Genomic DNA, 24409 nt, shown 5'->3' with positions numbered 1-24409 from the left:
GGGCTGAGACTCCATCATATGCTACTCAATGTGCCTCTGCCTGCAACAGTACTTGGGAACAAAATCAGAGGAATACAGTGCAGGTCTTACCTTATCTTTCACTAGCCTGTAGCATGCAGGGCACTCCTGACAGCCAGGCCAAGACCGATTGTAGAAATAGTTCTCTTCACACTGGTCACACCGGTTCCCCACAAAGCCTTCCTTACACGCACAGCGACCATCCTCCTTGCACTGCAGAGCGCGAGAACCCTCAGGATCACAGTCGCATGCTTCATGAAAGTTAAAATATGGAAGTCATACAGGAGGAGGGGGGAGGACAAAAAATTACTCTGAACTGCAGACCTTTGCCTGCAGGAATACCACACAGGTTAAAGATGCATGAGTTGAAGTTTTTCCCTGCTGTGATTTCTATACCCTGTATCAGTAGTTGGCAATCTTTTCATGCCATGGACCAGAGCAATCTGGCTCTGATCTGTCATGTGACAGCAGTCTGCATCAGCAATGTGGGGGCATATGATAGAGCACCCACATCAGGGTGCAACTGCCACTTCTCCCAGCCTCCTGCTCCCTGGCTGGGGCATGAGTGCATCTTACAGGCAGGGGGGAGCTGGGCCAGGGCTAGGCAGCCAGGAGCTGCAACTCCCCGCTGGCTGAAAGCTATATTTGCACCCAGCTTGGGGGATGGTGGGGGAGGAAGCAGTGGTACTGGTACAGGTGCAGCTCCTCACTTCTCAGACCCAGTGTAGGTATGGGCAGAGGCAAAGCCTTCCAGCTCTGTTGGCCAGATCCAGTGGGTCTATGGGCTAGATCTGGCCTACAGACCTTATGTTGTTGACTCCTGCCCTATGTTATCATCAGGGATCGTGGTTTTCCCTGATAAAAAACCAAAAAAGCAAGCAAATTCTCTAATAAAACGCCCCAAATCTGTGATCAAAATTAAAGGCCTCCTACAGCCACTCTCCCCTCCCCGCCAGCCCTGTTTATGCACCTCTTACTCTCCCTCTCCCCCCCCCCCCCCGGCCTTGCTGGTGCCCCTCACCCCCCACCCACACCCCTGCTCCCTCAGGCCTGCCAGAGGGGGGCCCCAGCTCCCAGGGCTACAGACACAGGTCTGCAGCCCCCTGCCCCTGCTGAAGAGTGCTGCATGCACTCCTGGGGGACAGGGGGAAACCACTAGTAGTTATGTGTGCGGGGCAGGCATGGGCTGTATGTTGTGGGCTTGGGCTCTTGCCCTGCTGCCCTCCTCTAGGGCTTCAGCAGCCCAGAGGGCATAACCCAACACCTCAGGGAAAAGCAGAGCTGTGCGGATAAGCTGCTTGCTACTGAGAGTTCTGCGCTGCCCTAACAATGCACCCCCTGTGCACATAGCAACTTTGAGGGGCACAACCCAGCACCACTGCCCTCACTGCAGCCATGCACACAGAGGATGCATTGCCAAGGCAGTGTGGAGCTCAGGGCAATGTGCAGCTTCTCCACACAGCTCTGCTGTTCCCTGCCAGGTTGTGCTTGCTGCGCTACAGAGGCCCTGGAAGAGGGCAGCAGGGTGGGAGCACAAGCCCCCAGAAAGGAAAGATGGGGGGGTTGCACTCTATGTCAAAGAGCACCTCACATCATCAAGGATTAGCTTCGGGTTAAAGGAGGGTTGGGCGGAGACACTGTGGGTCAAACTACAAGGGGGCGTGATGAAAGGGACCTTACAGTGGGTGTCTGCTACAGACCACCCAACCAGGGGGAAGAGCTGGACTGGGACTTCTCCGGTCAGCTTATGGAGGCGGTTAGGTCAAGGGATGTCATTGTCATGGGTGACCTAAACTACCCAGACATTTGCTGGGACGAGCAGACAGCCAGGTCTGACTGCTCACGTAGGTTCCTGGCTGTATTACAGGACCTTCACTTTATCCAGGAAGTGCACAGCCCCACTACAGGTAATGCCTTGCTAGATCTGGTCCTGGCCACTGGGGATGACCTGGTGAGGGGACTGCAGGTCCTTGACCACCTGGACAATAGCAATCATGACCTGCTGGAATTCACTATCCAGCACAGGGTGTCAAGGGCTTATAGCAAGACTAAAGCCCTTGACTTCAGAAGGGCCAACTTCAATGAGCTTCGGACATTAGTGGGGGAGGCACTGAGGGCCCAGAAGGTAGAGGAGATGGGAGTCCATGAGGGATGGTTGTACCTTAAGGGGGGCGATCCTCCAGGCCCAAAGGGTAACAGTCCCTCAGAGAAGCAAGGGGGGTAAGAGTGCTCAGAAACCCCCATGGCTCAGCGAGGGCATTCAGGAATGCCTACGGACTAAGAGGGGAGCATACAACCAGTGGAAGGGAGGAGCTATCACCAAGAAGGAGTACTTCTCCTCAGCCCGTGAGTGTAGGAGGGCTATTAGGAAGGCCAAGGAACTCAGGCTAGCGTCCAAGATAAAGGACAACAAAAAGTTCTTTTTCAAGTACATTGGGAGCAAGAAGAGGGCACCAGGCAATCTAGGGCCCCTGCAAGACTCAAATGGTAACCTTGTGGCTATGTCAGATGAGAAAGCCGATATTTTTAACAGTTTCTTTGCCTCTGTTTTCTTGAACAGGGACTGGGACATCCCTCCTGCCAGAGGTAGGGACAATCTTGGGGACAGCTCTGCCAGGCCTTGGGTCAGCGCAGAGGTAGTTAGCGATCTTCTGGAAGGGCTAGACATTTTTAAGTCTGCAGGTCCAGGTGCCCTCCACCCAAGGGTGTTGAGGAAGCTGGCAGGGGTCATCATGGTGCCCTTGGCTGTATGAGCATTCGTGGTCATCTGGCCAGGTGCCGGGGGATTAGAAACTAGCTAATGTGGTCCCCATTTTTCAGAAAGGGAGGAAGGAGGACCCAAGTAACTATAGGCCTATAAGCCTCACCTCGGTCCTCGGGAAGATCTTGGAGAAAATCATCAAGGAGCACATCTGTGCGGGGCCAGCAGGGGAGATCATGCTCAGGGACAATCAGCATGGGTTCATCAAAGGCAGGTCCTGCCTGACCAACCTGGTTGCCTTTTATGACCAAGTAACTAAATCCTTGGATGATGGTGTCACCATGGACGTAGTCTTTCTAGACTTTAAGAAGGCCTTTGACACTGTCTCTCACCCCATCCTCATCAATAAATTAAGCAACTGTGGCACTGATGCCTGCACAGTTGGATGGGTAAAAAATTGGCTGATGGGGTGCACCCGGAGAGTAGTGGTAGACAGGTTGTACTCAACCTGGCAAGATGTGAGCAGTGGGGTACCCCACGACTTGGTCCTCGGGCCCGCACTGTTTAACATCTTCATCAGTGACTTGGACGAGAGGGTGGAAAGCACGCTGTCCAAATTTGCTGATGACACTAAGATGTGGGGTGAGGTGGACACACTTGAAGGGAGAGAGAGGCTGCAACTACATTTAGACAGACTACAAAAGTGGGCAGATGAGAATAGGATGGGGTTCAACGTAGACAAATGCAGGGTACTGCACCTTGGGAGAAGGAATCCACAGCATACATACAAGCTGGGGAGTTTCCCTCTTGAAAGCACAGAGGCGGAAAGGGATCTTGGAGTCATTATTGACTCCAAGATGAACATGAGCCGCCAGTGCCAGACCGCAGCCAGCAAGGCCAGCCATACCTTGTCATGCATCCAAAGATGCATCTCAAGCCGGTCCAGAGAGGTGATACTCCCCCTCGATACGACATTGGTCAGACCGCAATTGGAGTACTGCGTCCATTACTGGGTGCCGCACTTTAAAAAGGATGTGGCCAGCCTGGAGAAGTTCAGAGGAAGGCCATCCATTTGGTGAGAGGGCAGCAGGATAGGCCCTGTGAGGAGAGACTGAGGGACCTGAACCTGCTCAGCCTCAGCAAGAGGAGGCTGAGGGGGGACCTGGTGGCTGCCTACAAACTCATCAGGGGTGGGGATCATCAGCAAATAGGAAGATCCCTATTCTCCCCAGCACCACCTGGGGTGACGAGGAACAATGGTAATAAGCTGATGGAGAACAGGTTTAGGTTAGAGATCAGGAGGCAATATTTTACAGTTAGGGTGGCCAGAATCTGGAACCAACTTCCTAGGGAAGTGGTCCTCACCCCTACCTTGGGTAAATTAAAAAAGATGGTAGATGATTACCTCTCTGGGGTCTTGTGAACCCAGCATTCATTCCTGCCTGTGGCAGGGGGTCAGGCTAGATGATCTGTTCAGATCCCTCCTGACCCTACCTACTACTACTATGAAAGCCTACACCTGTCCCTACTCCCACCACACACACAGATCTGGGAGGCATGGTTCTCCCCTGCCCCCTAGGAGTGTGTGCCATGGGAGCCACCCCCATTCAATTAATGAATTTGCTCTCACAGTAATAAGAAGGCTGGGAGAGGATTTAGTCATAGTCCTATTCTCATGTCATGATTTACACACTTTGCGTCTTTACAGAAATGAGTCAGCACCGTAAGGCCACATTCCAGAACAGAGCCATAGGAGTTTAGAGGACAGAAAACAGAACCATTCATGGCCAAGATTCAGAACAAGTGTTTATGCCAAGGAGAGACAGATGTCTACAAGTAAATGCAATCAGAGCCCCTTGAGAGAGAAAGGAAAAAGGTCTTACAAATAAATCAAGAGGAAAACAACTTCACTGAAACCAGGCTTCACTCAAAGTTCAGGATGAGCATGCATGCGCACATACAAATGCACACACACTGTGATTATGTTATGTAAGGGAATGGTGAAGTGAGAGGGAGAACACAGGGAAAACAGGGAGGAAAGGATGAGAAAACAGAGGTCATCACCCCAACTCCATCCCTGCACTACTTACGTTTGCAGCCTTCTGGTCCAAATCCAAAGTGGTTGACCTCACATCTCTCACAACGCTGACCAGTGATGCCTGGCTGACATTCACACTGCCCAGTCTGTATGTCACACTGACCATTAGTGGAACCCAGTGCATGGCAGTCACACCTGTTGATGGAGCCCATATTTCAGTGCAAGCAGTAAATACAATAGGCTGCACATACGCAACAAATTCTATTCATGGATCTCAAAAAGCCTTTACAAACATTAAGCTTTACACAACCCATATGAAGTGCACATTGCTGTCCCAGAATTATCAATGGGGAAAGCGAGGCGCATAGGTTAACTGCATTGCACAACACTACAGTGAGTCAGCAACTCAACTAGGAGCAGAATCCAGATGTCCCAGCTACCAATTTTCCTGTAATCCCAAGACTGTTTTCTGTTTAAAACACACATTTACAGCTATTTGTAAATTATCTTTCTTACACAATTCTCATCTTATCTGTCCCTTAACTAATCCTCTCCTCCTGTCCAATCACCATGCATGTATAATCTAATCCACTTATAACAAACAAACTAGCATTAACATTAACTTTCCACCACCTGGAAAGCACAGAAACATCATGACTGCCACAGCAGAGGTCAACCTCACCTCTCACAGCCCCGTCCACTCCGGAGGTTGTAGAAGCCAGGCTCACAGGCACTACAGTCCCTCTCTATGACATGTGGCAGGCACTCACACTGTCCAGTTACTTGACTGCAGCTTGTCTGCTGTTTCACCGTGCCATAATGATTACAATTGCAAGCTTCAAGAAAGCAGAATGTATTTGAAGAAATTAGTAGAGTACTGATGCTGCAAGAAGTACCCAACCACAGTTCCCACATGTCATACAGCACACCAGTGCATATCTCAAACAGCAGCTTTGGCACCACATACAGTGCATCCACGTTTTATCAGGTCTCTGGGTAAATTTACACCAACACCATTTTAACAGGTCACAAACATCAGCATAGAATTAAATCTTGCACTTTATAGGAGGCCTGCACGCAATGTCATGATCTGAATTCTGGTATTTTCCCTAGGTTTTTTTTTGTCAGACCAAGACAGAGTACAAAAGAACAGACACCTGAGATCATCCAATTATCCCAAAGGTATGCTGTAGAGATTAAGAGGCTGTGTCTGTAACTCTGATAAATCCATTGATTTTCCTGCATGAAAGGACAAAAGGCAGCACTTACCTTTGCACTTGCTCTCAGGGTTTGGAGCTAAGGGGTTCCCAAAGAACCCAACTTTGCAGCGGTCACAGTAGAAGCCAGCTGTGTTGTAGATGCATTTCAGGCATTCACCTGTTTGTCTGTTACAGTTTCCCACAGCATTGGGATCAATGTTGTCATTGCACTGGCAGAGACGGCAAGGCCTTCCAGTAGCATATTCACTAAGAGGGTCTCCAAAATAGCCATCGTCACATAACTCACACCTTTTACCTGGAGGCAGGATGAACACACAAGTTACATTAGGAAGCCATATATTAAAACCTAATTTGGATTCTCTTTACAGCCCTTTCTGCTATATAGCCCTTCTCATCTTGTTTCTTCATCTATTGTGATGTGACAAGGAAGTCATGGTGAGTTTGGAGCTCTCAAGGAAGAGTATGCAGCAATCTTCATAAGTAAAGCTGCCTTTTGATTTTTAGCTAAATTACTATTTGAAACACTCTGATTCAGTCTTTTTGCAGTGATAACAATAAGATACTTGGAAAAAACTGTTTGTGTATTGTCCACTTGAAACTCCTAAAACCAACCAATTTTGGACATTTGCCTATACCTGTCAGGTGACTAGGAGTGCTTTTAGTGCCATTTTCCAATGTAGGCAATCACCAATGCAAAGTTCAGTTCCCCTGTCTTCCTACCCAGTGTCTGAACATTTTATCCCTCCCTAAAATTTCCTATGCAAAAAGCCAAATACTTCACAAAGTCTTTAAGACTCGTCAATGGTAATTCTCAGTAGTTGCACTCTTTCACACCCTTGAGAAGGCTTCTCTAAGAAGAGACACAGAATACTCATTAGATAGAGAAAAGCTGTTTGCATCTCAGGAAACACTTTTATAGGTAAATCTCTTCTTCTCGTTCCCTCTCCCATCATGTCCCAAATCATGAGAGGGTATATTTAGGAGGGGTGCACGAGACACTGAAACCCCATAGATTCAACAGTGACTGGTGTGGGAATGTCAGACATACCAGTTATAACCAAAGATAAGCCCAAATCAAAATCTGACTTAAGATCTCAACTTTACAGTTTTGGACAATAACTCTATCAAGAATTTATTGCATGTACATGCACCTCCCACAAGCAGATCTCTAGATTATTTTATTTAGCCAGGCACAGCAAACTTGGGCAGGAATTCAGAGCCAGTCTTAGTCCAGCTATGTTCTTACAAGCATTTATAGTTATCTGGTTCTTTTGACTGCTTGGTGTCAAGCATAAATTCATCTCAAGGTCTAGAGTAAAGTGCCCCTTGAATTCTACGTGCTGATTACATACACACGAGAGGTTTTATTTGAAGAGTTTAATACCCACATACTCTGGCTAACAATCAGAATAAAGCACCTGATGAAACACTTCTGTCTCAGGTTATTAAAAACACATTCTACAAATCAGCTCACTAGGCCTGATGATTCACTAAAGACTATGACTCCTAGGCAGAAAAAGCCTTCTGCAGTAAACCGTACGCAATGTCTGCCAGGATAGCAGAGGGGAGATATGACCCCTATTTCTGTCTGCATCAGAGCAGGAAGAATAGCAGCCCTCACCGACTCTTACAGGCTCCTATTTTCTGCCAAGACCCACCTCAGCATCATGTGAACAACAGTACTCTGTATCAGATGTTTGTATGTCTCGCGTACCATAGACATTTTCAGACTTTGCCTGAATTAAATCTCAGTTGTTTCTTCTTCAAGGAAGAACTGGCTTTTTGGAGTTCACAGCATTAAGCTTTGGAAAAACAGTGAACCCAATACCAGTTACAAACTATCTGCTAAGAAGAAATACAAAACAAAAGGTGGAAGCACTCAGTTCTGCTCATTTCACTTCATTAGTGGAAGCAGATCTACAGTAAAGCAGTTCTGAAAACCAGTGGGTTTCAAAAGCTCTGAATAGAGAACGTACCTGTGACACCAGAAGGACAATTCGTGCATACCACCTCTTTTGTCTTAGGCACTATGGCACAGCTTGAGCCTCCTGGACACGGACATGGCTGACAGTCAGAGGAAGTGCCTGCAGTCGCATCACCATAATATCCTTCACTGCACTTTTCACAGTGAGGACCTGCTGTGTTATGCCTGCAGTCACATGCACCTGTTTTTGTGGGAAGAAAAAAAACCCATAGCAGGACGTTTTCACTTCTCTAGTCACTGACACCACCATTATTTGAAAAGAAAATCCAGGAACCCTCCTACTGCTCACCCCTGTATACCAATTCCCATTTCTCCTCCTTACCAGTCTCTGGATCACATGTCTCACTGTGCTCATTGCAGGTGCACAGTACACATGAACTGTATGGGCCAAGGCTAGGAGTCTCCCTCCTGTAACCTGGGGCACAGTGCTCGCAAAGCTGTCCTTCATATCCTGCTGGGCAGGTGCAGCTCTCCACCCATGCTGCTGGGGCTCCAGGCCCTGAACGAGCACTCACAATTGTGACATCATCCAGATAGCCAGCATCTGGAAAGAGAAGGGTTTCATTACTCATACATAACAAACCGTACAAGACAAGCTGATGTACACAAGGTCAGATGTAAGCCTGTTCATAGCACCAATTATGCAGTGTCAAAAGAGATGGATTCACTACCACTATGATAGGAAAGTTCATAATTATTTAGGCTACAGAAGGATGCAAGGTAGCTCAGAGGAAGGGAACACACACACACAAGCCAGGAAGTGAAGTGGAGAGTCTCTTCTGCATGAGCTACACAGGCCCACAGCAATGACACTTACGTATCAGCCTTTCTGCAATGCAGCTTCAGAAATTATAATTTGTATAAATATAGCTTGACAGTAAAAGTCCCACCTTGTGGGTATTCCCAAACAGTTTCCATCCTTCCATAAGAGATGCAAAGACCAAAACTTCCTGAATCTTTAATGCATCTGTAAAACTTGTATAATGGATCCTTCACCAGAAATGCACTCTCATAGTAGCAGAAAAAAACTAAGGCATCCCTCTACCTGCTATTGTTTGGGTGTTTTGCCTCCAACTTCAACTTCACTTGGTAATTTACTACAGAGATTGGGTGCAATTCCTCTTAGGCAGTGTTTTCTCTAAATAGAGTGGTTGTTATGCTGTTTATAACAATGTAGGGGTGTTGGTATTGGTGCAGAAGTTCAAGCACTCCAAGAAGAACCCCAGGTGTCCTGGGACATTAGCAGCAACAGGAATGCTCAGAAGTCCAGTCCCTCTATACATTTCCTCCTCATTTCATAATCCATACATTCCTTGAATGTAAACAGATTCTACTTAAAATTCTTGTAGCTTCCTGACCTTTACATTCATACACACATTTTCATGCTATTTTACTGTGAATCCGTTATGCAACAGTGTTTCAGCCACCAACATTTTCTCTCTATGACCCAGTCCCAAAAATCCTTCCTCTGCAGAACTTCCACTGAAGTGAACTGAACTTCTGCACATGAAGAGCTTTTAAGATCAGCCCATCCCCATTTAGAAAACTCATCGTCCATTCTTTCATGACACATTACAAGTACCACAGAAGTGATATATATCTTTAATCTATATCAAAGGTGGGCAATTATTTCAGCAAGAGGGCTACTTAAGTTTTAGTGAGTTGTCGAGGGCCATGCACACAAAATCCTTTAGAGGATATCATTTTAACAAATTATAGATAAAAACAAATCATAGGCTAAAAATCAAGTATCTAGTATAACACATTTTAATTTTATTTTTTTTAAATTGTTCTGATTTATGTTTTTTGAGAAGTATATATAGAAATGACTGCATAATAGCTCAAAATAGTCTTACTCTAGTATATTGCGTGTGCAGAGGGGAGGTGGGGGGGGGGTGCTACCCGTGCGCTAGGTCCTGGGAGCTGGCGGAGGGGGGAGGAGGGGCAGGGGGCACGTGCAGCAGTGCTTGCCCGGGCAGTGCAGGGACAGGTGTGGTCTGCCCCTAACCCCCCTCAGCTGTCCCCATGGTGCTCCAAATGGGGCCAAGCCCTACCTGCTCCTGCCCATGGTAGCCCGCACTGTGCTCCTGCCCAGCTTCAGCCCCAGCCAGCATGCACAGCTTCCCAGTGGGGCTGCTCCCAGTGCAGCTGCAACTGCTCAAGGAACTGCTCAGCTCCCACCTCCAGCAACAACTCCTCCTGTCCTAGCTGCACCATTCTAGGCAGCAGGCAGCACAGGGAAGGACAATGGCCATGGGGACACATGACAAACACCACAAGCCCAGCCAAGCAGGGGGATGCTGCACCCTGGCACCTCCTGCCCCAGCATGTGTAGCTCCAGCTTTCAGTTGCCTTCCACCCACTCTGCCTGCCTTCAGGTGGCTGTTCATTATGCCAGGTGGGTAGAAGGTGGACAGGAACTGGAGCCCCACACACTGGACCAGGAGTCACCTAGCTGCAGCTTCCCTCCCTCCCTGGCTGGGTGTGTGGTACCCAGCACACACCCCCATGACTGTACCCCTTCCCTGTGCTACCTGCTGCCCAGAGCAGCAGCAGGGGCAGGAGGAGGAGGAACTGAGCAGTTCCCCAGGTGGCTGCAGCCACACCGGGAGCAGCCCTGCTGGGAGCTGTGTGCACTAGCTGGGGCCGGGGCCAGGGCCAGGGGTAGGGGCACAGGGGGGAACATGATGCAGGCTGCCCCAGATGGAAGCAGACAGCGCTCAGCTCCATGCTGAGCACTGCAGGGGCAACTGCAGGCCAGATGCAATCAACTGGTGGGTGTCCACCCGTGGGCTGGATCCAATCAGTTGGCGAGCCATATCTAGCCCACAGGCTGTATTTTGCCCACCCCATATTAAAAGATTCCTGCTGAGACTTTCTTCAAAACTCTAGAGTGGGCCAAGTATACTGCCAGATTTGTTACCGATTAAATCTAGCCTGTATTTTACAGAAGCAGGGAAGAAGACAATAACTGTAATGGCATTTCCTCTCTAGGCCAGTGCAAAAAGTCCAGGAAGCTGAAATCACAAAAGGTCAGCTCCTGTAATTTGTGGACTCTGGACAAATTACTAGCCTTAGATATTTGTGACTGGCACCTGCAACACAGCAGCCACTGTTACTCTGCAATAATGCGGATGGTTTGCACATCTTGTTATCTACTCCAAACCTCATTTCTATACCTACTTCTCTCACTGTATGTTCCACGGATCTTGATAGAAGTCAAGTTGTGAAGCAGTTTTTGAAACTCAAAAGGGGTAAGAGCTGGCCTCCATGGGTAATCTGTTGCCTCATGAAGTCTATGGAAAAGAATCAAGGTTATTTACATGATTCACAACTTTCACACACTAAATAACTTTATTCCTTTACATGGCCCATTCCAGCAATTATATGCTGTTACAACATATTTAGCATATATTCACACACAACTGCCAATGAGTAAGCCCTTGGTTAATCTAATCTCAGTTACAGAACAAGTTCCAATTTAAAAGAGCAAATTTAGCACTGTTACTTTTCTCACTGAATCCAATGTCTGCTCCATGTTAGATATCCCCCTTCCTTCCTCTTCTTTCCACGTGACATGGAAAACTGGCTTACCTGAAGGTGTATTTCAGTGTGTTCTCACTGGGATAAGAATTGCCCTGAGCAATAAGAGGCACAGACACTCTAAAGTCAGCCCCTTCAAGCACCAGGTCCTCTGCAGACAGACGGGTGTCCCTTCGATCCACTCTGAAGGAGAAGGTCAGGTTTTGACCGTAACTCAAAACCTGGTTACCCAAGAACTTGCCTGGAACAGAATTATAAACCCTTATGATTAGAGACCGACAAGTTACAATATGGCAATCTGGTGAATTTTAGAGGATCTCATCTCTGACACTACTTACCTGGTGCAACAAAATAGATAGGGAAATAGCTGTCTGAGGTAACTGAGATGTCCTGGGTCTCAGCACTCCACTGGAGTAATATTTCAGAGCCATCTCGTTGTTCAGCATGCCACTCATCCTCACCTGAAACCCAGATATACAAAAGCCCCATAAAATGGATCATATCACACACTGCATGTAGAATACTGCTCAACAGTGCTGGAATTTTTACCCTGAATTTTATCCACTGGTGCTAAATGGCTTTAAAGTGTGTTAACTACTATTAGAAAGCCAAGGAACTCCTTTCCAGGTGAGACCTAGAATTTTTTTAAGTTATGACATCATACAAACTGCACCCACTTCCACAGTGATTCTCAAACAGAGGCTATGGAATCCTGGAATGCCTTGAGATCCTTTCCAGGGTGCCCCAGTGTGCCATGCAATGTTAGCCCTATAAGGCTAACTTAACACGTAACTTGCAAGATATATCCAGAGTCTTCAAACAGGAATTCACAGTGTAAAAACATTCTGACCCGTTGTGAGCTTTTCAAGTTCTTTGCAACAGAAAAATTGTACTATTTTTCCATAGTCAAAAAATGAGTGAAAACAAAGAGCTAGTATTTTCTAAGAGGTGCCCTGAATTTATCAAGGGGTGCCTAGAGTACAAAAAAGGTTGAGAAACACTGCACTATGAGCTAACTTCCAAACTCCTGTCTTCAACACACTTTACAACTTTTTTGTTGTTTACTACTTAATTTTAATTAAGTACTTGCTCTCCAAACAATAGAAAAGTCTGTATTGGTGTATGAAAACAAGACAGACTGTATGAGAAGCAAGTCTTCCCTTGCTACCAAAAAACACAACCTACATTTTACCACAGTCAAACAGAATTCAAAACCTAAGAGTTTTATTCTTAAAATTTAGAATCCCGAACACTTGGCTGGGTTCTAAGGTTGAGAAAACACTTTCTCCCTGAAGTGTAGTGTGCTTGTATCTATAACATACACGTCAGTGGGTGCATCTACACATGCAATTAATGCAAAGCAATAAACTCTAGAGCTGTTTGAGCCACAGTAAACTGCTCCCAGGCACATGCACCTGGGACAGCAGCAATTTGAGCTGGGGTGGAGCAGGCCCCTGGCTGACTGGGATGACTGGGCACAATTTACATGTGCAGTCAGCATCTACATGTGCATTTCAATGCAGTAAATTACTCCATAGTAGGATAGTACTGTCCCCAGTACTATCTTACAGTGGCATTAATTTATCGTGCACCAATACCGACGCATGTGTAGACCGGGATGTTTTATTGCAGAGCTAATTAATCTACTCCGCAGTAAAGTGCCTGTGTAGATGCACCTAGTGTTTCAAACCAAGATGCTGAAAGTCAGACCCAGAGTTAACCACTTATATAACAAACATCTGATATTTCAAAGAGGCGTAGCACTTAAAGCACCTATTCATAGGGATAGGCCTTGCAGGTACTTGAATTTCTGGAAAGGAAACCTTTCTATATTTAGGTACCGCAGCACAGAGACAGTATTAGTTTTTAGACTCAAATCTATACCCCAGCCTTGTTAAAGTCAAAGGAAGGTCAGGTTTTACCAAACTGGAAGTTGGAGGTGATGCTGTAGACACTGTAGCCAATGGCATTCGTGCAGACTGAGGAGTGTCCAAAACAGAAACAGGGGTTACAGCCCCTAGAATTCGCTGGATCCAGATTGAAAAACCCAGGTTTACATCTGAAGATGAGCAGGAGAAAGAAACTGAGTTTTTCCACTGTTTTACAAACACACAGCCATAGACCTAAAACATTCCACATTCAACAAAACAGCTGGAAGAGACTGAGGAAAAGCCATTTACCTCTCACAGCTGAATCCCTCCACATTGTCCTTGCAGGTACATCGCCCTGTTTCGATGTTGCAGTCATCTGTGCTACCAGCAGTATTACAAGAACATGACCTGAAACAGACAGGAGAGTGAAGAAATAACACCCACCAAGGAATATGTACAGAAGCCAGATGGAGAAGAAAGCTTATAGAAAATCCTCATGCTACTTGAACCTATAGATCAAGTAGTTTCTTCAACTTTTACTTCAATTACAGGCCAAGAATCCCTTACCTGCACCCAGCCTCTGAGAGAGAGTGGAACCCTGGCTGGCATCGGTCACATTTATCACCCATTACACCAGACTTGCAGCTGCAGCGACCATAATTATCGCACTGTGTGCTGAGGGAGCCTTGAGAATAGGGAGATAAGGGAACTGCATTAGCCTGTGATGGTTCAGATCAAACTACTTGTTCAAGAAAGCTGTATGGGATGGCTGGGGAAAGGGAAGAGAAGAACAGCGAAGTATAGCTCCAAGGATGAGAATGACAACTTGCCAACAGCCTAGGGGCTGCAACTAATTAACATAAAATTTCTTATGCCACCATGATAGCTCAAACAACATGCAGATATGCATCCGTGCATAATAAAACTACACTGACCTTGCAATCCCCCTTTGCCATTTTATTATTTATGTTTTTGCTCTCCTTTTTATACTGGGTTTTATCCCTCGTTCTTCTTCCATTCTCATTTTTCTCCTTGCAACTTTATTTCATTCTTTGCCTTCTTATTCTCAACACAGCACCTACAACCTTCTCAGTCTTGACACTATTTTGTCCAAGTCCCTGCTTTACACCTACTCGTCTTAGTTTCCCCTTAGCCTGGATATTCCCTAACCAGTTTCCTCCACATTCTGTTTTCTTCTTGGTTCTGAGACAGAATTCAAGAGCAAAATGTAACTCTATTGAGCTACATCCACAGGTGGAATTCATGACCTGTACAGGACTCCAAATTAAGTCTCACACTTTTAGCAAGGGAATTTCTTAAAGCTACACTCTATTCAAATACAATGAATGTAAACTTTAGTTTCTTTCCCTGGAGAAAGACAGAAATGAGAGTCAGTTTGTAAGGAGACCCTCAAAATATTAAGAAACAGTTTATACATAGGGAAAGCTTTTTGAACCTATTGAAGAGAGGATGCTCTCTCCTGAGCATTTGCTTGGCTGGCAATCTGGAAAATTTTAGTGTTCTAGAATTAACCAAGGGACGAAAATAAAATATAACACAGCATTTTAGAAGAAAAGGAATGGGTTCTGCCTTCTACTTCATGCTCTATTGTAAAAACTGTAGTATAGCAAAGTGAAAAAGTCCTAAGAGGATCCAACTAGACAAATGGGTAAGAACAAACAGCTCACAAAACCTTTACCATATACAGGCAAAGTTCAAATCCCTTCAGCAATTCAGTCCATAATTATTTAGAAAATCACTATGCAGATAAAAATATCACCCTGAATCAACCCACATACTTTAAATATACACTGAATAACAAATATGCCACAGGATCCAAAGTCAAACACTTCAGTATTAAGATATTATTCCCTTTGAAATGTACCTCTTTATATCTGTCCATTTCTCATCCCATGCCCCTGCCTGACATTAACATTGGGCAAAATTTGATCTCAACCTAAGTCCACTGAAAGCCTGGGAGTGGTGGCAGAGGAAGAGACATGCAGGCCTTTCCTGGGTCAAAATGTTCTTGATTGTAAAACTCCCCTTCTGGAGTTAGAAAAGAGATAGGCCTGATACTGTCCTTCAATGGCTGATTTTAGTACATACTGTGAGCATAGATTTATTTCAGCTGGTCTATTTTTAATCATCTCATCATGCTTTACTAACTGCTACCCTTTTATTTTTCCTTATTCTTCCTGTAGGGCTGGTCCATATATGGTTTGAATGATCAACTTCACTACTCTTGGGTTTTTTCTTGTGCCAGAACTTTATTCTCATCAAAATATAATCTTGCTATGTATTTTGACTTTTCTTTAACAATGTTTTGGAAAAAGCTTGTTTGGTTCACACTGTGCAGTGCTTAGTTACCCCACCACAAATGCCTTATTTAAAACTTTAATAAAACAAAGGATTAGAATTGATGATGATTTGGATACACACATCTTCAAGAATTCTAATGGACTACATTGACTTCATAGTTTCACCTACTAGGTGTGTGTGGGGGCATAGCATATCATGGTACAAAGCAAAAATTCATCTGGAATTCATCTGAAAAAAGCACCAACTGTTCAGGCATAGTATATTCTTAACATTTATGATCTGCACATTTTCTACAAGATATCAGACCTAAATAGACTCAAATTATGAGATTTATTTCATATTTTCAAGTTCAAATATTACATCCCATACATTATATTTGATTAAAAGGTCAGTTTCAAAGTAGCTACAGATGTTTAAAGTGACAGGTAAAAATATTCTGCAAACCTACTTACCAACAGGGTTACAGTTACATGGGAGACATGCTTCCTCACTTCCAAGGCGGTAGAAATTTTCCCGGCACCTTTCACAGTTGGCCCCATCAGTGTTATCCAAGCAGCCTACACAATGGCCACCATGACCCGTAGAACGGTACAGCTCAGGGTCAAAATAACATTCCTGAGACCGCCCATTGCAGTTGCAGGCTGTGGGAAAGCCACAAGGTATAATTAGCCAATATTTTATTAAGACCTCCTACCTGTAACAGATGGACATAGTGGGAGTGTCTATACATGCACTTTAAAGCACATTAGTGTATTTTAATGTGCATTAAAGCATCACTGAAAAAAACGTGTTACTTAAAAATCATACTCTTCAGTTAATTCACATTAAAACAAGCTAATGCGCATTTTCCTAGCACCTCACAATGGAAGTACTTCAAAAGGGATGTGGAAAACCTTGACAGGGTCCTACTCAGATGGTTAGGGGCCTGCAGGTAAGGTCCTACGAGGAGAGTCTGAGGGACCTGGGTCTCTTCAGCCTCCACAAGAAAAGGCTGTGAGGGGATATAGTGGCCGTCTACAAATTTGTCCCGGGGGGGGGGAAACACAACAGCAAGGAATAAGAGATGATCTGTTTACCAGAGCACCCCTTGGAGTTACTAGAAACAATGGCAGCAAACTGACCGAGAGCAGATTTAGATCAGACATCAGGAAGAACTTCTTTACCATAAGGGTTACCAGAATTTGGAATGGGCCTCCAAGGGAGGTGGTGCTCTCCCTTACCTTGGAGATCTGGACAAGCACCTGGCTGGGGTCACCTGACACCAGTGCTCTTTGAGTCCAGTCCCTTGCCCTGGACAGGAATGATCTACTAGGGTCCCTTCCGTCCCTAAACATTTGTGAAATCTATGAGGTACTAGATCTAATGGCGCATTAACTGGAGTGTGTTAATGTACGTGTAGACGCACCCACAAAATCTAATGGACCTGCTCCAGTAACAAATTGTAGGGGAGTTGGCATAAGAGCAGCTGTATATGAGTATCATAAGTATATGAGGGCAATAATAAAAAACACACACACAACACCAACAGCATGTATGGCATCCGTCAGGGAGACTGTGAGCACTGGGAGAGGTACAGGGGGTATAGATGCTAGAGATAAGCAAAGGCTTGGTCAGCACAACCATGTGAAATCTAGATAACCATCTTAGCCTCTCAACCTTAGGCAGGCTTCGGCTTCCTGGACCATGACCCGCACATCACGACGAGGGACATGCTCAGCTGGTATGGGCTTCACCTGTCCCCCAAAGGTAAGCGTGTGTTTTCTTCTAGGTTGGCGGATCTCCTCCGGCGGGCTTTAAACTAGGCTCGTCGGGGGGAGGGGAGTACGAGGGCAGGGGAAGCTGTGGACCACCAAACCATGTGGCACCCACAAGGACAGCCCAGCCTGAAGAAGGAGAACATTGGGAACCTGAAAGCCATGGGGAGGCCAGCACAACAGAACAGGTAAGGAACAAGAAGGTAAGAAACAATGGGCCCCATGGGACTGGGAGCGGGGGGGCAGCAAAGGCGCCAGTCGCAGGGCTCAAGTGCCTATATACTAATGCTAGGAGCATGGGGAACAAGCAGGATGAACTAGCGCTCCTGCTTGCACTAAACACCTATGACTTGGTGGGGCTAACAGAGACCTGGTGGGATTCATCCCATGACTGGGCGGTACATATTGAGGGCTATAGATTGTATAGAAAGGACAGGTTGGGGAAGAAAGGGGGGGGGGGGGTTGCACTTTATGTCAGTGAGCAATATACATCAACTCTCATCAAGACAGAATCTGAGGCTGAGGAAGTAGAAGGATTGTGGGTTAGGCTACATGGGGGGCAAGGAGAAAGGGATTTGGTGGTAGGGGTCTGTTACAGACCCCCACACCAAGGGGAAGAAATAGATGTGGGGCTCCTGAGGCAACTCTCGGAGACCATAAAAGCTAAAGAGGCGGTAGTCATGGGGGACCTAAACTACCCGGACATCTGCTGGGAGACGCAGACAGCAAGGTCCCATTGCTCACGCAGGTTTCTAACTTGTGTACAGGACCTCCACCTGACACAGGAGGTGTATGGTCCCACTAGGGGGAATGCCATACTGGATCTGGTATTGGCAACGGGAGATGACATGATAGGGGACCTCCAGATCGGTAGCTATCTGGGAGACAGTGATCACCTTATAATAGAATTCAACATAAGACGGCGAGTGGGTAAGGTAACTAGTAGGGTGAAAGTGCTAGACTTTAGGAAAGCTGATCTCATTGCACTCAGGCGATTAGTCAAGGAAGCACTGCAGAGTAGGAGTTTTGATGGGATGGGTGCCCAAGAAGGGTGGCTGTGCCTAAAGGAAACGATCCTTTGGGCACAAAGCAAGACGATCCCCGAGCGAGGCAAAAGAGGGAAAGGGGCCAGGAGGCTTCCATGGCTGACCAGAGAAATCCAGGGCAGCCTAAGGGCCAAAAGGGGAGCACATTAAAAGTGGAAACAGGGTGAGATCACTAAAGATGAATATACCTCCTCTGCTCGTGCTTGTAGGGAGGCAGTTAGGCGGGCCAAAGCTACCATGGAGCTGAGGATGGCAACCCAAGTAAAGGACAACAAGAAATTGTTTTTTTAGATACATAGGGAGTAAAAGGAAGGCCCAGGGAGGAATAGGACCGCTGCTAAATGGGCAGAAGCAATTGGTGACAGATAGGGGGGACAAGGCTGAACTCCTCAACGAGTTCTTTGCCTCAGTGTTCCTAAGCGAGGGGCACGACAAGTCTCTCACTGGGGTTGTAGAGAGGCAGCAGCAAGGCGCCAGACTTCCATGCATAGATCCTGAGGTGGTGCAGAGTCACTTGGAAGAACTGGATGCCTTTAAGTCGGCAGGCCCGGATGGGCTCCATCCGAGGGTGCTGAAGGCACTGGCCGACGTCATTGCAGAGCCACTGGCGGGAATATTCGAATGCTCGTGGCGCACGGGCCAAGTCCCGGAGGACTGGAAAAGGGCTAACGTGGTCCCCATTTTCAAAAAGGGGAGGAAGGAGGACCCGGGCAACTATAGGCCGGTCAGTCTCACCTCCATCCTTGGTAAAGTATTTGAAAAAATTATCAAGGCTCACATTTGTGAGAGCCCGGCAGGGCAAATTATGCTGAGGGGAAACCAGCATGGGTTTGTGGCGGGCAGATTGTGCCTGACCAACCTAGTCTCTTTCTATGACCAGGTTACGAAACGCCTGGACACAGGAGGAGGGGTGGATGTCGTATACCTGGACTTCAGGAAGGCCTTCGATACGGTATCCCACCCCATACTGGTGAACAAATTAAGAGGCTGTGATGTGGATGACTGCACAGTCCGGTGGGTGGCGAATTGGCTAGAGGGTCACACCCAAAGAGTCGTGGTAGATGGGTCGGTCTCGACCTGGAAGGGTGTGGGCAGTGGGGTCCCGCAGGGTTCGGTCCTTGGACCGATACTCTTTAATGTCTTCATCAGCGACTTGGACATGGGAGTGAAATGTACTCTGTCCAAGTTTGCAGATGACACAAAGCTATGGGGAGAAGTGGACACGCCGGAGGGCAGGGAACAGCTGCAGGCAGACCTGGATAGGCTGGACAAGTGGGCAGAAAACAACAGGATGCAGTTCAACAAGGAGAAATGCAAAGTGCTGCACCTAGGGAGGAAAAATGTCCAGCACACCTACAGCCTAGGGAATGACCTGCTGGGTGGCACAGAGGTGGAAAGGGATCTTGGAGTCCTAGTGGACTCCAAGTTGAACATGAGCCAGCAGTGTGACGAAGCCATCAGAAAAGCCAATGGCACTTTATCGTGCATCAGCAGATGCATGACAAATAGGTCCAGGGAGGTGATACTTCCCCTCTATAGGGCGTTGGTCAGACCGCAGTTGGAGTACTGCGTGCAATTCTGGGGGCCACACTTCAAGAAGGATGCGGATAACCTGGAGAGGGTACAGCGAAGGGCAACTCGTATGGTCAAGGGCCTGCAGACCAAGCCCTACGAGGAGAGACTAGAGAAACTGGACCTTTTCAGCCTCCACAAGAGAAGGTTGAGAGGCGACCTTGTGGCTGCCTATAAGTTCATCACGGGGGCACAGAAGGGAATTGGTGAGGATTTATTCACCAAGGCGCCCCCGGGGGTTACAAGAAACAATGGCCACAAGCTAGCAGAGAGCAGATTTAGATTGGACATTAGGAAGAACTTCTTCACAGTTCGAGTGGCCAAGGTCTGGAACGGGCTCCCAAGGGAGGTGGTGCTCTCCCCTACCCTGGGGGTCTTCAAGAGGAGGTTAGATGAGTATCTAGCTGGGGTCATCTAGACCCAGCACTCTTTCCTGCTTATGCAGGGGGTCGGACTTGATGATCTATTGAGGTCCCTTCCGACCCTAACATCTATGAATCTATGAACCATCAAAAGCACCAACATGAAATCAAAGCTTTTGGTTTCCTTTCCTCTAGTTAGTGTGAGGAGTTAACCTTTAGAAAAGTAATGCTCCAGGGGAGATCAGTGGTCTCTGAGGCATGTCAGAAGGAAAACTAGCATTTTCCATTCTGCTTTCTCACTAGCTGAGTTAGTTTCTACTCTTCATGTTTCTCTCCCACACAATAATGCTGACCTCAGCCATACAAACAGGATGAGAAGATAAAGGTGAGACCAGCTTTCCAGCTGTGAACTGTGAGAAAAAAAATGTTCCCCCCTATGGAGCCAGATTACAAAATGCTTACATCTAGGGAAGCGAGGTAAAGCAAGACACTGTTTTAATTGAGCTGTCAGCTCAAGTCAGAGGACTTGTACAGATAACCAGAACTTGTTACCCATATACTTTCAGGCAAGAAGAAGGTTCTGTCAGAAAAATCTTCTTCCTTAACTAAGCTATTAGAAACCATGGCTTAAGTTATAACAAAAGACCAGGCAAGGGAAATAGACTGTAGGGATATACATTAGAAACACTGAATCTTTACAGCAGACCAAACCCAGAAGATGCCAGCAATCACCAAAGTAAGTTGGGAGATCAAGAATTCAAAATGCAAAGAGAAGATGCCACTGAGTTTGGCTTATCCAAAAGGCCACGGCATTCATCATGATCTATAGCAGTAGTGCTCAACCTTTTGTCCCCATGAGCTAGGTTGAGTGGCATGGGGCCAGTCCAAGTGCCAGGAATGGGCCCTGCACCTCCCTCAATCTAGTGAGTAAGGCCACACCCTGCAGAGTTTCCCATGAACTCATGGGGAGTCCCTATGGGCCATAAGATTTGGCATCCAGGGCCATATCTGGTCCACAGACCAGGGGTTGAGCACCCCGATCTACAGAGTGCTAAACCATATTTGTTTTCAATGTGCCCTATAAGCACTGTTCAATATCATTTTCGCAAATGCCACAAATGCATGAAATAACTCTGCTCTGCGGTAGGTATGAACAAACATTTCACAGGATCGTTAAAAACATTTTTCTGCTAAGGCCCAGAAAGCCTTCCAGTATAACTCTGCACTATATTTCCAGAAATCTTCTATTTCAAGGCAAGAGAGTCCACAGGCGCACCATTATTGGTGTGCTGATCTCTTAATACTATAATAAACGCTGCTCTAGGTCAGGGACCTGAAGTTTCTGGACAGCATTTGCCACAGTTGTCCTTTGATCCTTAATGGGACCTCTAAACATTAACACAACACAAATAATAAATGACAATACCATACTTGCACGAATGGGTTTCATTACTAAAGGGTCATCAAGTTCTGGATGATCAAATGGTAAGGGTGCACCAACAGAGATTTTGAGAGCCGACAGCCGATTTTTAAGGAGGCATATCAGCCGATACCAATCCGAATTCTGATATGCAGCTCTTCAGCTTGAAGAGCTGCATCCAGCTGGTAAGTCTGGTGTGGTGGAAGTGGAGGGAAGGGGTGTGAGGGGTGGGGTAGATGAGGCCCCTGCGGTGAGGGAGGGAATAAGGCTGGGGCTGACCAGCCAGGGTGGGAAGGGGAGCAGGACACAGCCACAAGTGGCTTGTCCAGGGAGAGGGGGATGGGAGAAAGAAGGGGTGTGCCCCCCTGGATCTGCATGGAGCAGGCTGCAGCTGTGGCCTGGAGCCAGCACAGGACAGAGGCACGGCTTGTCGTTGACCCGGGGGGGGGGGGGGGGGGGGGAGGAGGAGGAGGAGGAAAGAGGTGGCACACAGGAAGGCAGAGGTGGCTCCCACTGCTGCACGTGGGTTGTCTGGTGCTCGTCTGGAAGCTCTGGCCACTGCTCCTGCCACTCGCCTGGGAGAGCATGGGGGGTGGGGGGACCCAGATCTGCCCAGCTGGGAAGAGCCTGGGCCCAGTCTTCCCCATGCTATCTGGGGGGCACATGCCTCCCCCATGCCCTCCCAGGCGAGCGGCCACCAGACGAGCATGGGATGAGCCGCACAGAGCAGTGGGAGCTGCCCCCTCCCCTTCTGAGGACCCCCCCCCCAACAAGCTGCAACTCCATCCTGCGCCTGCCCTGGCCCCAGCTGGGCAGCCTCTTCCCCGGCCCCATCCTCACACCCTCCCTCACCATGGGGGCCTTGATCTGCCTTCTCATGCCTCTCCCCTCTCCTCTTCCCCTTCCACTACACCAGACTTACCAGCTGCACGCAGCACTCCATGCTGCTTGCTCTGCTCCTCACTGCGTATATGCCGAGCTGCGCTGTGCGCATGCACGGGCATTTATTGGACAAATTATTAGCTGCATCAGGCTGATTTCTGGTACAGAAAATATTCTTTATATCAGTGCTGTTCTGATATCAGACCAATTTATTGGTGCACCTCTATCAAACGGAATATATCTTTTCAGTTTTAGCGCTCCCTCCCAGTCAAAGGTATAACCCAGGAGTCTGGTCCTTATTCTCTAGAAATTTGTGTTTTCACTATGGCTAGGGCTTTGCTGGAAATGACTCTCTGATTCAAATTAATATTTGACATCACCTGTTTTTCATTTGGAAACTGCACACAACATCAGAGACCACAGCAGGAGCTGGGGAAGAGGCAGGAACTAGGACTCAGAGCAGGAGGGGCAGAAGGCAGGCCCCAGCAACACTGCCATGCTAGGGCTCCAAAACAATCACTGTGGCAAACTCTGCGGGGTAGGAGGGTAGTGATTTCAGCACCTCTCCTAACTTAGCACCCAAGACAAGTGCCATTCTTGCCCATCCTAGTTACACTACTGAGTGGAGAGTCAAGTGATCCCAAAGTCATTAGGGTGCTTTTGAAAATCCAATTTATGACTTACTGTCACTCTGCTGAGTGAAAATACATAACGCACATTTGCAAGCTGTTTAAAATGCAAAGTCTAGTGTGGACAAGACATGACAAAAATTGGAAAAAACTGGGGCTCACCAAGAAGCAGCAAAGGTAAGAAATGGCACTTCATAACATTAAAAATGTACTGTATGGCTGCCCATTCCAGCCTGCCAAAGGCAGCAGTGCAGGTCAGACAGAGTTCTCTTGAACAGAGCCACTTACGCAAGCATTCACTGGCACTTTCTGCTGTTGCTCTTCTCCACGGACGGTCATTGTAGAAAGGAAGGCACTTCTCACAGTCTACCCCAAATGTATTGTGTTTGCAGACACAAGACAGCTTCCCAAACTCATTCTTCATACACTCACTTGCATGGCCATTACATTTACACCTAAATAATAGTAGAAATGAAAGACAATGTATTAACTTCTACCATAATACATCTTGAACTCGAAAGACCTGGGCCACTCAAAGCAGGCTCAGTATCCAGATCATTGAGACTTATGTTTATGGGATTTCTCCTCAATCACGTCCTAGTGGTATTAAGATTTAAGCACAAAGTGCTCCATGCTTTCTGGCTTTTTAGTTTATGGCAGTGGTTTTCAATGTTTTTAGACTGAAGGCACCTTTTGTTATACTCAAGGCACCTCTCAAAAAATGCCAGGTCTTAGTTTTCACCCATTTTTTGAATATGGAAAGAGTAACAGAGCAATTCTTCTTCTGAGAACTCAGAATTCTTTTGACACTACAGATTCCTATTTGGGTTTATCTTGTGAATCGTGTAGGTGTTTGCACACCTAATAGTTTTAAAATTGTATATCACACTTAAATGGATCTCAAGGCACCTCAGGCTGCCACAGCACCCTGGTTAAGAATCACTGGTTTATGGTGCCCCCTGTTTCCATTTGGTGGAAGATTCTGTTTGCACTTGTACACCCACCTGTGAACACACAGCACTGTAAAGACTGTCAGTGGGCAACTCA

The 24409-nt window shown here is 46.9% G+C and overlaps 1 protein-coding gene across 1 annotated transcript in view; it reads right to left on the bottom strand.

The window, feature by feature from the left end:
• The window catches only part of LAMC1 (laminin subunit gamma 1), a 153386-nt gene that overhangs the window by 15709 nt on the left and 113268 nt on the right, over window positions 1-24409 (bottom strand). Inside the window, exons 4-17 of the mRNA XM_006269647.4 lie at window positions 23651-23817; window positions 16150-16338; window positions 13943-14060; window positions 13685-13783; window positions 13427-13563; window positions 11843-11965; window positions 11556-11745; window positions 11145-11257; window positions 8284-8505; window positions 7954-8142; window positions 6027-6272; window positions 5440-5593; window positions 4810-4952; window positions 91-269 (exon numbers count right to left, since the gene is read on the bottom strand). Coding sequence (XP_006269709.3) covers window positions 91-269; window positions 4810-4952; window positions 5440-5593; window positions 6027-6272; window positions 7954-8142; window positions 8284-8505; window positions 11145-11257; window positions 11556-11745; window positions 11843-11965; window positions 13427-13563; window positions 13685-13783; window positions 13943-14060; window positions 16150-16338; window positions 23651-23817 — 2269 coding nt within the window. The remainder of the gene's footprint in view (window positions 1-90; window positions 270-4809; window positions 4953-5439; window positions 5594-6026; window positions 6273-7953; window positions 8143-8283; window positions 8506-11144; window positions 11258-11555; window positions 11746-11842; window positions 11966-13426; window positions 13564-13684; window positions 13784-13942; window positions 14061-16149; window positions 16339-23650; window positions 23818-24409) is intronic.

The sequence above is a fragment of the Alligator mississippiensis genome, chromosome 5 (genome assembly GCF_030867095.1).
Source record: "Alligator mississippiensis isolate rAllMis1 chromosome 5, rAllMis1, whole genome shotgun sequence".
Taxonomy (NCBI): domain Eukaryota; kingdom Metazoa; phylum Chordata; order Crocodylia; family Alligatoridae; genus Alligator; species Alligator mississippiensis.
The sequence above is the reverse complement of the archived record's forward strand: the minus strand, read 5'-3'. Positions and strand labels throughout refer to the sequence as shown.